The sequence below is a fragment of the Coregonus lavaretus genome (assembly GCF_964263955.1).
Source record: "Coregonus lavaretus genome assembly, contig: HAP1_SCAFFOLD_9346, whole genome shotgun sequence".
Taxonomy (NCBI): domain Eukaryota; kingdom Metazoa; phylum Chordata; class Actinopteri; order Salmoniformes; family Salmonidae; genus Coregonus; species Coregonus lavaretus.
Genome location: NW_028158944.1, coordinates 1 through 13,705, shown reverse-complemented (window position 1 = coordinate 13,705; position 13,705 = coordinate 1). Strand labels below are relative to the sequence as shown.

Here is a 13,705-nt window from a genome sequence, read left to right as displayed (position 1 = left end):
ATTGTTCTTCAGCTAACAGAACCTCCTAGACCTCCGCTCCACAGTAGATTTACACTCACTCACCCTGCACTCAGACTACTCCAGACATAGACACACTGTTTCATTTAGTTGAGCAACAATATCCAACAGCATTTTTCCAAGATTGAACTTAACTGAGAATCATTCATATCCCAACATTAATTAGCCGATAAAAGGATTCAGGATGAATAATGAAAGAGAGAATGATGTGGTAATTACAGAAGTGCAGGAGCCAAGGCCCACATACAGTCCAGGCATTTGGTACATACCTCCCCGGTCCTTCCAGTAAACGCGGACCTGCAGCTGGTCGTCCTGGTAGAAGGGTGTGCCGACCTCCAGAGGGCCTGCCAGGCGCTTGCCCAGGGTGGAGCCAACGGGCATCATCACCTCCTCCTTCTCTTTCTTGGACACTGGTTTCACTGGGAGGGACAAAGAAAAGAAAGGTTACGATCTAATTTATAGTCCAGGTAATCTCATGAAAGCTCAAAATGCAGCTCTAAGCTCTTATATGGGAAGGTTACAGTATGCTTAAACATCTATGATCGTACCAATAGTTATGATAATAAATACTTCTAAATTAATTCATAAAAACTGTATCAAACAGCATCTTGATTTATCACCAAGTCAGATGAGCTCAGCCTTGTCATTCACTCAATGCCATTTTACATTTATAGTTTTGCAAACACTCTTATCCAGAGCGACTTACAGTTAGTGCATTCACCTTAAGATACTGTAGCTAGGTGGGACAACCACATATCTCAATCATAGTAAGTACATTTTTCCACAAAGTAGCTATCAGCATACTTGTCCCATCATGCCCCATGATGCCTTACCTGAGCCATTGTTCTGGGAGGCAGTGCTGAAGTGGAGTGATGCCTTGGAGCTCTTCAGACGCTTCTGACCCCAGTAGGTGACGGCCTGCAGCTCCACTGTGTAGCTACTGTTGGTCAGCAGCCCCTCCAGATCCACCCAGCTCTGGGCCTGAAAACACAGAGACACCCACACGTTGTCACCCACGGAGCCAACAGAGTAGACCATAACCATGTCCCTCAATCCAGTTGACTAGCCCAGTCCAAGCCTGGTCTGTGGGAATAAGAACCATCCTTATTGGGAACACGTGTGCTGGTTTAAATCAACATGCAGAGAGAGGAGATAGTGATAAGGGCCTGAGGCCTTACGGTCTGTGTGAGAGAGCCACATTATCCCCATCCCCTGGGGCTTCGTTACGTTGGGTTTAGGTCTCAGCATTCCTCCAGCAGCATGGGCCTGATAGGCTCCAGTTATTGACCAGCGCTTGTTTTGACATTCCACCATCAGCAGGTAGCTTTCAAAGCCCTGCGGTGCCAAAGTGGAAACCAGTAGTACATGTGTCAATAGGTATCTGGTGTCTCCCAGCTTTCTCACCTCCACACCACATCTGCAACTGGTTACCAACACTCATTCAGGATTCTAAGTCAGCGAAAGTGGCCTGACTGTCTAGACAATAGCGTTATCGCTTTATTCACTATCAAAACGCTCTTCATAGCGATGCTAAGCTAAACAGACAGAGGTTATTGCACTTGTTATACCACTTAATTACACAGTTTATTAATTGTTATCCAATTACTAAGAAACCACTGGGCTAAAGGCTCAGGGCTTGTCCTTCTCCTAGTTTACTAGTACTCCAAACAATAGTAACCTTGACAAATATGCCTCAAGTTATCCAAAGAACACAATCTTGTGACACTGCATGATTTATCTAGCTGTAAATCAGGCACAAATGATATGTTGTGTTTTCTTTCAAAGCTTAACCAAGCGTTTAAGGAGAGTTTAATGTTTTTGAGAAAATAAAACAATGAGGCCAGCAGTGCGTCATGCTGTGTGAACAATAGCTTTAAGAGTTTATGTAATCGATCTGCCTCGCATTGTATCTTTTCTTCCATTGTGGGGCCTTTGGTTCTTATTTACAGTGCAGAGACTAGGGGAGTGAGGTTTAGATGGGTCTGGTCCAACCAGGCCAGCCCAGGCCGCGGTGTCTAGCCTCCCAAACCGCCGACACATCCCCCAGACAGGGGGAGAGAGGAGCCGATGCTTACCTCATTGGTGCTCTTCCTTCTCTTCTTCTTGGATGGCACCAGGGACTTGCCAGGGACGGTCCAACTCCAGAAGACTTTGTAGTGATGGACGGGGATGTCAGGCTCCTCGGGCAGGGTCCAGTTGAGACGGGCTGTCACCGTCCCCTCAGGACCCAGCGTCAGGTTGGTGACACGCAGGCTGGCTGGGCTGGGAGGGGCAGCAGGATCTGGAGAGAGACCAGGAACACAGTACCGTAATGTCATGTCATGTAATTCACAGCAGCTCTCCTCTCTCCTTCCCTCCAGCTGTCAGAGCTGTTTTTGCTTGTTCAATTTGGGAGCGACGACAATAACAGAGGCGTCAGAAAAGTGACAGCTGCAATGTCTTCCTGGTGCTAATGATTGGCTTGTGATTCACAAACCAATAAAACATTTTTAAAAGTTTGTTATTCATTAAAAGGGACGATCAATTAAACACAGAAATGTGTTTATCTTTATTAAAAGCATGTAAGACATTTGGTTTAATGTGTCTAACCAGGGTTCATTTGCACCAGTTGAGAAAGTTTAGCAGTACAGCTGAGAGGGGCCCGTATGAGAGGGGCCCAGCCAGTATGATGGTGTAAAGTAATTAGTCCACCACTGACAATCAGTCATGAAATGTTATGACAGGTGTCATGTCACGTCTATGACAGCGTTACGCAGGATGGAGAGCTCAGGTCAAGGGTCACCAAACACATGCTGCTCACTTTGGCTCTACCCTCAAATTCCATCTACTCCTCGACTCTACCTAGCTGGTGGGTGTGGGTGTGGGTGTGCATGTAAGTAAGATGGCTGGTTTTGAAGCCGGCCAGATGGGGTCTGACCCAGGATTTCTGGCGGCTGCAGTGTACGGCTGTCAGGCCAGTGGACCCAGGCAGGGCCAGGCAGTCAGAGGCAGAGCCAGAGCCAGATGCCAGACCAGAGGGAATTTGCTCTTAATAAGAAAATGATTAACAGCCCTGTTACGGTCAGCTCCTCTTCCCTTCCTCCCCTCTCCCACCTGAATGTGGGCCCAGAACTAAGTCCAAAACACTCTGGGCTGAACGTCTGCCCGACCCAGTCACAATCACAGTGATTTTCAGAGCGAACCAGCTGTTATCCATGCTATATAAATTAGGAGCGAGAGTTTTTCCAAAATGCCCAAACAAAGTATGGTGGTGCACAATTGCAATCAGATGATCAGGCTGAGCTATGTAAATAACAATGGAATGACAGAATCAAATCGCTCATCAAGTCCGTAACAGCTTTCATCAATCCATCAACGTTGTGGTTGGAAAAAGGCGGAGCAGGAAGCTGACTAGTGGTGAGTATTCAGCAGCATGATGCGCTGGGGGTAGATGCTCTTGGCCAGGCTTCCAGTTTTTGCCATGATGCTCCTGTACTGCCCATGTCTTAGTGATGGAAACAAGGAGAACAGGCCATGGCTCGGGTGGCTGCAGTCCCTGATGATCTTCTTGGCATTTCTGTGACACCTGGTGTTGTAGGTGTCCTGGAGGGCAGGCAGTGTGCACCCAATGGTGCGTTCGACTGAGCGTACCACCCTCTGTAGCGCCTTGCGGTCCACGGCAGTGGAGTTGCCGTACCAGGATGTGATGCAGCCCGACTGTATGCTCTCAATGGGGCTCCTGTAGAACACTGAGGGCCCTCGGGGACAGGACCAATTTCTCCAACATTCTGAGGTTGATGAGTCGCTGTCGTGCCTTCTTCACCACGGTGGCCGTGTGGTTTGACCATTTCAGCTGCTCGGCGATATGTACGCAGAGGAACTTGAAGTTTTTGACCGTTTCCATGGCGGCCCTGTTGATGAGGATGGGTCCACAATCATCTAATTTGTCCACAATCATCTCATTTGTTTTACTGATGTTGAGGGAGAGGTTGTTTACCTGGCACCACACCGTCAGAGTGCCTACCTCCTCCCTGTAGGCTGTCTCGTCATTATTGTTAAATCAGGCCTACTACTGTTGTGTCGTCAGCGAACTTGATGATGGAGTTGGAACTGTGTGAGGCCACACAGTTGTGGGTATACAGGGAGTACAGGAGGGGACTGAGGACGCACCCTTGTGGGGCCCCCGTGTTGAAAATCAGTGTTGAGGAGGTAAATGTTGCCAACCTTCACTACCTGGAGGCAGCCTGTCAGGAAGTCCAGGACCCAGTTGCATAGGGAGGAGTTCAGACCCAGGGCAGTGAGCTTTGTGATTAGCTTAGATGGCACTATGGTATTAAAGGCCAAGCTGTAGTCGATGAACAGCATCCACACATATGCAATCCTTTTGTCCAGATGGGTGAGGGCTCAAGGTCCTAAACAATTTATAACGATCTGTAATTCCACAACAATTGGCCGGGTGATTTAACAAATGCAATCTACGGTCACACTAAAGAGCTATTTAGTGTCATTCAACGTGGGAACATAGACAGCAGTACAGGCATCAGCATAGCCCTACAGCCAGCCATCAAACACAATGCTAATCTGTAACACAGGTCTGATGCACTGAGCAGCCTACCTTACCTCATTCTCCCTGGAAGCCAGACAACTTACATGCAGTTGAAACATGCAATATCCTGACTAATTCAGACATATTACATGTTATACGGCTGTAAAGAGGGAAAACCCCACCTTTGAAGAGTTACACGTACAACGCTATGCAGAAAATAACATGTTCTGCACTCAGGGGTTTCTGATGACTCTCTGTGCTCTGTTTGGCATCAGTGTGAATTGACAACTTTAGGATCGGAAGGGCGAGGAATGCTTAGCGAATGCTAATCCGATTTGAGGTTCAGGTTTGCTAGGTAGGGAAAATAAAAGTCAAGGCTTATGTACGTATGCTTGTGCTGGCTTTTTAGACGTGCCAAAATCATTTAGCTATTTACTTACAATAAATTAGCATTACGGGTGTGAATAATCTGTAATGTACAGGGACAATGTATGTTTCTGTAGAGTGGGTTTTCCTCAGTGCATGTTTGATTTAATTCCAGCCAAAAGGTCACAGACACACCAACGCAATTTGCAGAAAACACAATTTGTACATGCACATGTGTAACAAAATGGGTAAATCGGCCGTTACTGGGGCAAATCAGGTTGTAATGGATTGTCCCAAAGGCTCCACCTGTTCCTGTTCCTTGACTAGAGCAAATGGAGGGGATAGGGTGTCACACAGGGACACACACAGACACACAGATGTAACCTACCTCTGGAGGAGCGGAAGTGCTTGCTGGGGGCAGTAAACCCGCGGGTCCCGTGCACGTTGACGGCCGCCACTCTGAACTGGTACCATCTGCTGGCTCTGATGTCGGCCAGTTGGACGCGCTCCTCTGTAGTCTGAGGGACAGATGGGAGTGAGCAGGCACACAGGGGTCAGAGGTCACACAGGGTCGCGACATTTGTGAGTGTTGCTGCAACATCAGTCATCTGTCTGTTTCTCCTTGCCAAACTGTCAAAGACACTGACTGTAAGGAATGTGCAACAGGGTCCGACAGTCTGAATGAGTGCAGCGCTTCCACAGCTGTGGAGTAGCACCCTGACTTTTTCATCTCTTGTGGTGAAAATATTTGTTTTAAGGTTTGTTTTTCACCCAAAGAATGCATCACAGATTTTTTGTTAAATCTTCAATCAAAAGTACTGAGCATGCAACTAAATGAAATGGTTTGATCACAATGTGCTGTATGTGAATGAAAGAGCGATCCTCCACATTACATTTACATTTTAGTCAGTTAGCAGATGCTCTTATCCAGAGCGACTTACAGTTAGTGAATACCTATTTTTTTATATATACTGGCCCCCCGTGGGAATCGAACCCACAACCCTGGCGTTGCAAACGCCATGCTCTATCAACTGAGCTACATCCCTGCCGGCCATTCCCTCCCCTACCCTGGACGACGCTGGGCCAATTGTGCGCCGCCCATGAGTCTCCCGGTCGCGGCCGGCTGCGACAGAGCCTGGATTCGAACCAGGATCTCTAGTGGCACAGTTAGTACTGCGATGCACACATGCAGTAAGGTATTCAGAGAAGCCTGGTTTGGTGTGTTGTGGTGTGCTGTGCTGTCCTACCTGTGCCACGGTCTCCCACTCTGTGGCGTCGTCCTCACTGGGGTGGATGCCATAGTTCCAGCAGCGCTGCACCACGTACAGGACAGGCTCCACAGAGATGTTGAACTTAGAGGACCAGCGGATCTCCAGGCATCCTGACAGCTGTTCCACAAACACTAGCTCCTTCCTGGGCTTCAGAGGAGCTCCTGACAACACACACACACACACACACACACACATGGCATCATCACTGTGAGACTGAGTTTGGGAGAGAATGGGGCATGACATCACAGTGAGACAAAATTAACGAGGGACATGACATCATCACTGGGAGACTGACGTTAGGAGAAACATGACATAACATCACCACTGTGAGATTGAGACAGACAGACAGACAGACAGCCAGACACTGTCCACTGGGTCAATAGCATGGTCATTGTGCTGTGACGGAACGTGATATACTCTTGGATAAAGAGAATGTGTTTTACCAGCTGTCTCTTTGGGGAGGAGGACACAGATAATTAGCCTCTGGGTATGTGAGGTAGAGAGGAAAGCAGAGGAGCTTAAACTCCATGTCAACACACACACACACACACTGTACATGGGTACACACATACAGAGTGCCTTCAGAAAGTATACACACCACGACTTTTTGAACATTTTGTTGTGTTACAGCCTGAATTTCAAATGGATTACATTAAGATTATTTGGTATTATGTGTAGGCCAGTGACAAACAATGTCAAAGTAGAATCCTTGAAAATCTTTACAAATTAATAAAAAATGAAAAGCTGAAATGTCTCGAGTTAATAAGTATTCAACCCCTTTGCTACGGCAAGCCTAAATACGTTCAGGAGTAAACATTTGCTTAACAAGTCACATAATAAGTTGCATGGACTCACTCTGTGTGCAATAATGGTGTTGAACATCATTTTTACCCCACACATACAATTATCTGTAAGGTCCCTCATTCAAGCAGTGAATTTCAAACACAGATTCAACCACAAAGACCTGGGAGGTTTTCCAATGCCTCGCAAAGAAGGGCACCTATTGGTAGATGGATAAAAAAATAAAACATACATTGAATATCCCTTTGAGCATGGGAAAGTTATTAATTACACTTTGGATGGTGTATCAATAAACCGAATCACTACAAAGATACAGGCTTCCTTCCTAACTCAATGGCCGGAGAGGAAGGAAACTGTTCAGGGATTTCATCATGAGGCCAATGGTGACTTTAAAACAGTTAGAGTTTAATGGCTGTAATAGGAGAAAACTGAGGATGGATCAACAACATTGTAGTTACTCCACAATACTAACCTAACTGACAGAGTGAAAAGAAGGAAGCCTGTAAATAATTAAAATATTCCAAAACATGCATCATGTTTGCAACAAGGCACTTAAGTTATACTGCAAAAGAAATTAGCAAAGCATTAACTTTTTGTCCTGAATACAAAGTGTTATGTTTGGGGCAAATCCAATACAACATATTACGGAGTACCACTCTCCATATGTTCAAGCATAGTGGTGGCTGCATCATGTTATGGGTATGCTTGTAATCATTAAGGACTGGGGAGTTTTTCAGGATAAAAAAAGAAACTGAAAGGAGCTAAGCACAGGCAAAACCTGGTTGAGTCTGCTTTCCACCAGACACTGAAATTAACTCACCTTTCAGCAGGACAATAACCTAAAACACAAGGCCAATTCTACACTGGAGTTGTTTACCAAAAAGACAGTGAATGTTCCTGAGTGCCAGAGTTACAGTTTTGACTTAAATCTACTTGAACATCTATGGCAAGACATGAAAATGGTTATCATCTAGCAATGATCAACAACCAATTTGATAGAGCATAAATATTTTTTTTAAGAATAATGGGCAAATGTTGCAAAATCCAGGTGTGGAAAGGTCTTAAGAGATTTACCCAGAAATATTCACAGCTGTAATCACTGCCAAAGGTGCTTCTACAAAGTATTGATTCAGGGGTGTGAATACTTATGTAAATGAGATATATCTGGATTTCATTTTCAATAAATAAGCAAAAATGTCTAAAAACATGTTTTCACTGTCATTATAGGGTATTGTGTATAGATGGGTGAGAGAAAAAAAATAATTGAATTCAGGCTGTAACAACTAATTACGGAATAAGTCAAGGGTTATGAATACTTTCTGAAGGCACTGTACATACATGCATACATAAGGTACACACACACACGTGTACAATACATTTGCCTCATTGTTCCTCACATTCAACCCATTCAAACTCCTTCAATGTGCGATAAATTAGATGTATTAAGTGCGCAGTGCGGGGGAAAGTGAGTGGCCATGACAGATTAACTCTCTCCTGGAGGATTTATTTCATCTGAGAGGTAGTGACGTATTGACTGAGCAGTGGGCTGAGTGTTAATGAGATGGAGATTGGAAACAACGTTTAAGAGTACAGAAGATCACTGAATAAATCCCACACCTCTCGATTAAAATCACCTGGCGTTCTCACACACTTACCCAAGGACCTCTTCACTATAACTGAGGAGAGCGAGCGCCTAGAGCTGCTCTGCATTCATGAAATGCATACAGTATAAAACACACACGCAAGGCAGTAAAGTAACTGCAAACAAGGTGCTCAAAATAGTGTTGAATTGCCTGTGCTGCATAAGCAGGCTGCGTGAACTTCTTACATCTCTATTGAGTCTTTTTAACGAGATTGATTGATGCTCTTAAAATTCCAGGTGGGAGATGGAGGTGGGCCCATTTGCCAGACACATATGGAGTCAGTCTTGTGTCTATTGTTTCACAGCTCCAGCGTGTGTCAATGACGAACGCACTAACAATACCACAGCATTCCTCCTCCCAGTCTCATTTTCCCTCAGCCATAGACACTCCTCATCCAACAGCCATCCACATGCAGCAAAGCGACCAATCCTAAACCCTCGCTCAGCTCTCCCCCCTACAAAGATTACCACTATGGGGCCTGGTCCCATCCAATAATCATCCTCACAGGATTAATCCTTGAAATGGCCACATGCTTGCTCTGCCCCATCCAAAAAACACAACCATGACGTTAGCCCTGTTGAACAGTGATCAAGAGCTGAGCGTCCATTCATGTCTCATGCATTCCAACAATAACTCTCCTGGATTATAATTCTGGGTGCTCACGCACACACTGTCATAATGACCTGGCTAATTACAGGGGCCGAGGCAAAAGAGCACCAATCAATGTGGGAGGAACACAACACATCCAACAATACATTCTTCAAAAGGTTCATGTAGTACAATGGCCTCCCATAATGTTTAAATACAGATGAGTGCTCAGTGTTATGCCACGGTTACCAGAACCATTAATATACATAGTTATATACAGCTCTGGTGGTTAACAATGAAGATATGTTTCACATACGTACATTAAATGACTTTCTTTGTTTTGGAAAACTGAGCAGCCACACCCCATGGTGGTCAAGCACTGTTCACGCTCTTGTCTCGAAGTCCATTAGTGGTGTGGAGCTGTGAACAGCTGGGGAGGGAGACGGCTAGCTGGTGAGTGTGAAGATGAAGCATCACCAGCTTCTCCAGAGGGAGTTAGACCATAAGTAAAGACTGACAGATGTACATGGGTTGAGAACAAGACAGGCTTTTCGACACTGGTCTCTCAGTGGTCTCCATGTGATAGTATATCCCATCCATTACTACCAGGCCATCATGATTGTGAGTGAGAGACTGCTGAATACTTGAACTGGACTGACCACCTACTCTGATTCTCCGCACCTTAGCACACATCACAACTGCTGCTACCAGACTCTTATTATACACTGCCCCCATCCCACCCTTCTCCCCCCATCCCAAATACACATGTAAATATTGAACTATAAATTGTGCCTTCCTGTATCATACTGATGCTAAAATGTTTATTCTATTCTACTGAGACATTTACTTTATGTTCGTATTATTATCTTTCATTATTTCTTAAGGAACCTGGAAGTAAGAATTTCCTTGGACAAAGTATATAATGCATATCCCGTACATACGACTAATAAAACCTGAGAGAGAGCGCATGAGAGAGAGAGAGCGAAAGAGAGAAAGAGAGAGGGAAAGAGAGAGCGAGGAGAAGAGAAGTGACTAAAGAGAGCTAAGAAAATCTGCCTCTGTGCGCTATATAGGAGGTTCTCGCTGGCCTCCCACTAAATAAGAGTCTCTTAGATGAGAACATAAGAATCAGCAGGATAGTCATATATACTGTACATTAATTAAGAAATAATGAGGCACTCAAGAGTTTTCTATAAAATCTCAAACCATGAAAAGGTGAAATAGCAATGTTCCATATGCTCACAACATATCTTATTCAGAACTCCACTTCGCCAGTACAGCTTTGAAAACAGGAGGAGTTTAAGACTAGTGAATAGTAGGTAATATCCCTGAGTGTTGATGTAAAGACAAACGCTCTATACGGTAGATATGGGATGGGGCCCAGTAGGGGCTGTGCTCAAAAGACATAGCACTTTGAAAAAGATCTGCTTACTACAGCGCACTCTTCCTCAGTCAGGGACACACACACACTCCCTGTTGACCTTCACCGGAGCGTGCATACACACACACATACATCACACACATCTGTGAGCGATCTCCATGGGGGAAACGCTCCATTTGCGCACACACAGAAACAATTACTCTCTCCACACCGTGAGCACATAATTACAGTGGCTTGCGAAAGTATTCACCCCCCTTGGCATTTTTCCTATTTTGTTGCCTTACAACCTGGAATTAAAATGGATTTTTTGGGGGTTTGTATCATTTGATTTACACAACATGTCTACCACTTTGAAGATGCAAAATATTTTTTATTGTGAAACAAACAAGAAATAACAAAAAAATAAGAAAACTTGAGCGTGCATACCTATTCACCCCCCCAAAGTCAATAATCTGTAGAGCCACCTTTTGCAGCAATTACAGCTGCAAGTCTCTTGGGGTATGTCTCTATAAGCTTGGCACATCTAGCCACTGGGATTTTTTCCCATTCTTCAAGGCAAAACTGCTACAGCTCTTTCAAGTTGGATGGGTTCCGCTGGTATACATTCATCTTTAAGTCATACCACAGATTCTCAATTGGATTGAGGTCTGGGCTTTGACTAGGCCATTCCAAGACATTTAAATGTTTCCCCTTAAACCACTCGAGTGTTGCTTTAGCAGTATGCTTAGGGTCATTGTCCTGCTGGAAAGTAAACCTCCGTCCCAGTCTCAAATCTCTGGAAGACTGAAACAGGTTTCCCTCAAGAATTTCCCTGTATTTAGCGCCATCCATCATTCCTTCAATTCTGACCAGTTTCCCAGTCCCTGCCGATGAAAAACATCCCCACAGAATGATGCTGCCACCACAATGCTTCACTGTGGATGGTGTTCTCGGGGTGATGAGAGGTGTTGGGTTTGCGCCAGACATAGCGTTTTCCTTGATGGCCAAAAAGCTCAATTTTAGTCTCATCTGACCAGAGTACTTTTTTCCCCAATGTTTGGAGAGTCTCCCACATGCCTTTTGGCGAACACCAAATGTGTTTGCTTATTTTTCTCTTTAAGCAATGGCTTTTTTTCTGGCCACTCTTCCGTAAAGCCCAGCTCTGTGGAGTGTACGGCTTAAAGTGGTCCTATGGACAGATACTCCAATCTCCGCTGTGGAGCTTTGCAGCTCCTTCAGGGTTATCTTTGGTCTCTTTGTTGCCTCTCTGATCAATGCCCTCCTTGCCTGGTCCGTGAATTTTGGTGTTTTTTTTATAACCCAACCCTGATCTGTACTTCTCCACAACTTTGTCCCTGACCTGTTTGGAGAGCTCCTTGGTCTTCATGGTGCCGCTTGCTTGGTGGTGCCCCTTGCTTAGTGGTGTTGCAGACTCTGGGGCCTTTCAGAACCGGTGTATATATACATTGAGATCATGTGACAGATCATGTGACACTTAGATTGCACACAGGTGGACTTTATTTAACTAATTCTGTGACTTCTGAAGGTAATTGGTTGCATCAGATCTTATTTAGGGGCTTCATAGCAAAGGGTGTGAATACATATGCACGCACCACTTTTCCATTATTTATTTTTTAGAATTCTTTTAAACAAGTTATTTTTTTCATTTCACTTCACCAATTTGGACTATTTTGTGTATGTCCATTACATGAAATCAAAATAAAAATCCATTTAAATTACAGGTTGTAATGCAACAAAATAGGAAAAACACCAAGGGGGATGACTACTTTTGTAAGGCACTGTACACCTTCAACACTGGAGATCAGGATTGGAATTCAATCCAGACTTAAACTAGACTGCTAATTAAAACGTGCAAATCTGATCCCAATACAGATCAACCATAGGCTACAGTAAGTGTTTGGATTAGCAGGACAGTCAACTGTTTGGTTCTATACGTTTGTCTGTGCTGTATGGTGAATATTTCTAATTGAGTACAGTATATTTCTGTATTAACCAATTTTTTTTCCATTTTTGCCTAAAATGACATACCCAAATCTAACTGCCTGTAGCTCAGGACCTGAAGCAAGGATATGCATATTCTTGATACCATTTGAAAGGAAACACTTTGAAGTGTGTGGAAATGTGAAATTAATATAGGAGAATATAACACATTAGATCTGGTAAAAGATAATACAAACAAAAAAACATCTGTTTTCTATAAAAAAAAATGGATCCATCATCTTTGAAACGCAAGAGAAAGGCCACAATATAATATTGAAGATTAGGCGCAATTTAGATTTTGGCTACTAGATGGCAGCAGTGTTTGTGCAAAGTTTCAGATTGATCCAGTGAAGCATTGTAATACTGGACTATTTTGTATAAAGTCTGCCCAAATGTGCCAAATTGGTCAATTGATACATTTTCAAGTACATAACTATAGAGAACATACAAAAATGATATTGTAATATAAAATGTAAGTTTACACACTCCCAGGAATGTCATACATGATGGATCATTAGCTTACACACTAACTTTCACACATCTAGATGGCCGGGTGGGGTGGGTGTGGAGCCAGAGACAGCAGGGGTTCAAACTGTAGAACCCAGTTCCTACATTTGAATATAAAAATGGATTTTATCAAACAAAACTATGCTACATTTTATCTCTGGGATCCTTAGGATGACAAATCAGAGCAAGATTACTGAATGTAAGTACATTATTTACCTTCAGAGGTGAATGTATCAAACCAGTTGCTGTGATAATTTTGTTGTGCACTCTCCTCAAACAATAGCATGGTATTTTTTCACTGTAATAACCACTGTAAATTGGACAGTGCAGTTAGATTAACAAGAATTTAAGCTTCTGCCCATATAAGACATGTCTATGTCCTGGAAAGTTTGCTGTTACTTACAACAGTCATGCTAATCACAATAGCTCAACCGTCCGTATACGGAACACCGATCCCGTAAAGGTTAAACTCAAGGATATATCTCCTTTCATCTTTCTCCATCTAGACAGGCTGTGAAACAACTGGCCATGACACTGACACTGCCTTTAATGTACATTGATTCTCTTAGAATATAGGAATATTATTAATGCACGCTTCAACACACACACACACACACACACACCC

The 13,705-nt window shown here is 43.9% G+C and overlaps 1 protein-coding gene across 1 annotated transcript; it reads right to left on the bottom strand.

Moving 5' to 3' along the window:
• Nucleotides 1–287: 287 nt before the first annotated feature.
• LOC311123440 (anosmin-1-like) lies at nucleotides 288–6,561 on the bottom strand (the record flags this gene model as incomplete). The annotated part of the gene is made up of 5 exons (XM_084197705.1): nucleotides 6,157–6,561; nucleotides 5,298–5,427; nucleotides 2,094–2,299; nucleotides 852–999; nucleotides 288–437 (listed from the first exon to the last, which is right to left on the bottom strand). Coding segments are annotated over exons 1-5 (901 nt in total), but the record flags the coding sequence as incomplete, so codon positions are not given.
• Nucleotides 6,562–13,705: the final 7,144 nt, after the last annotated feature.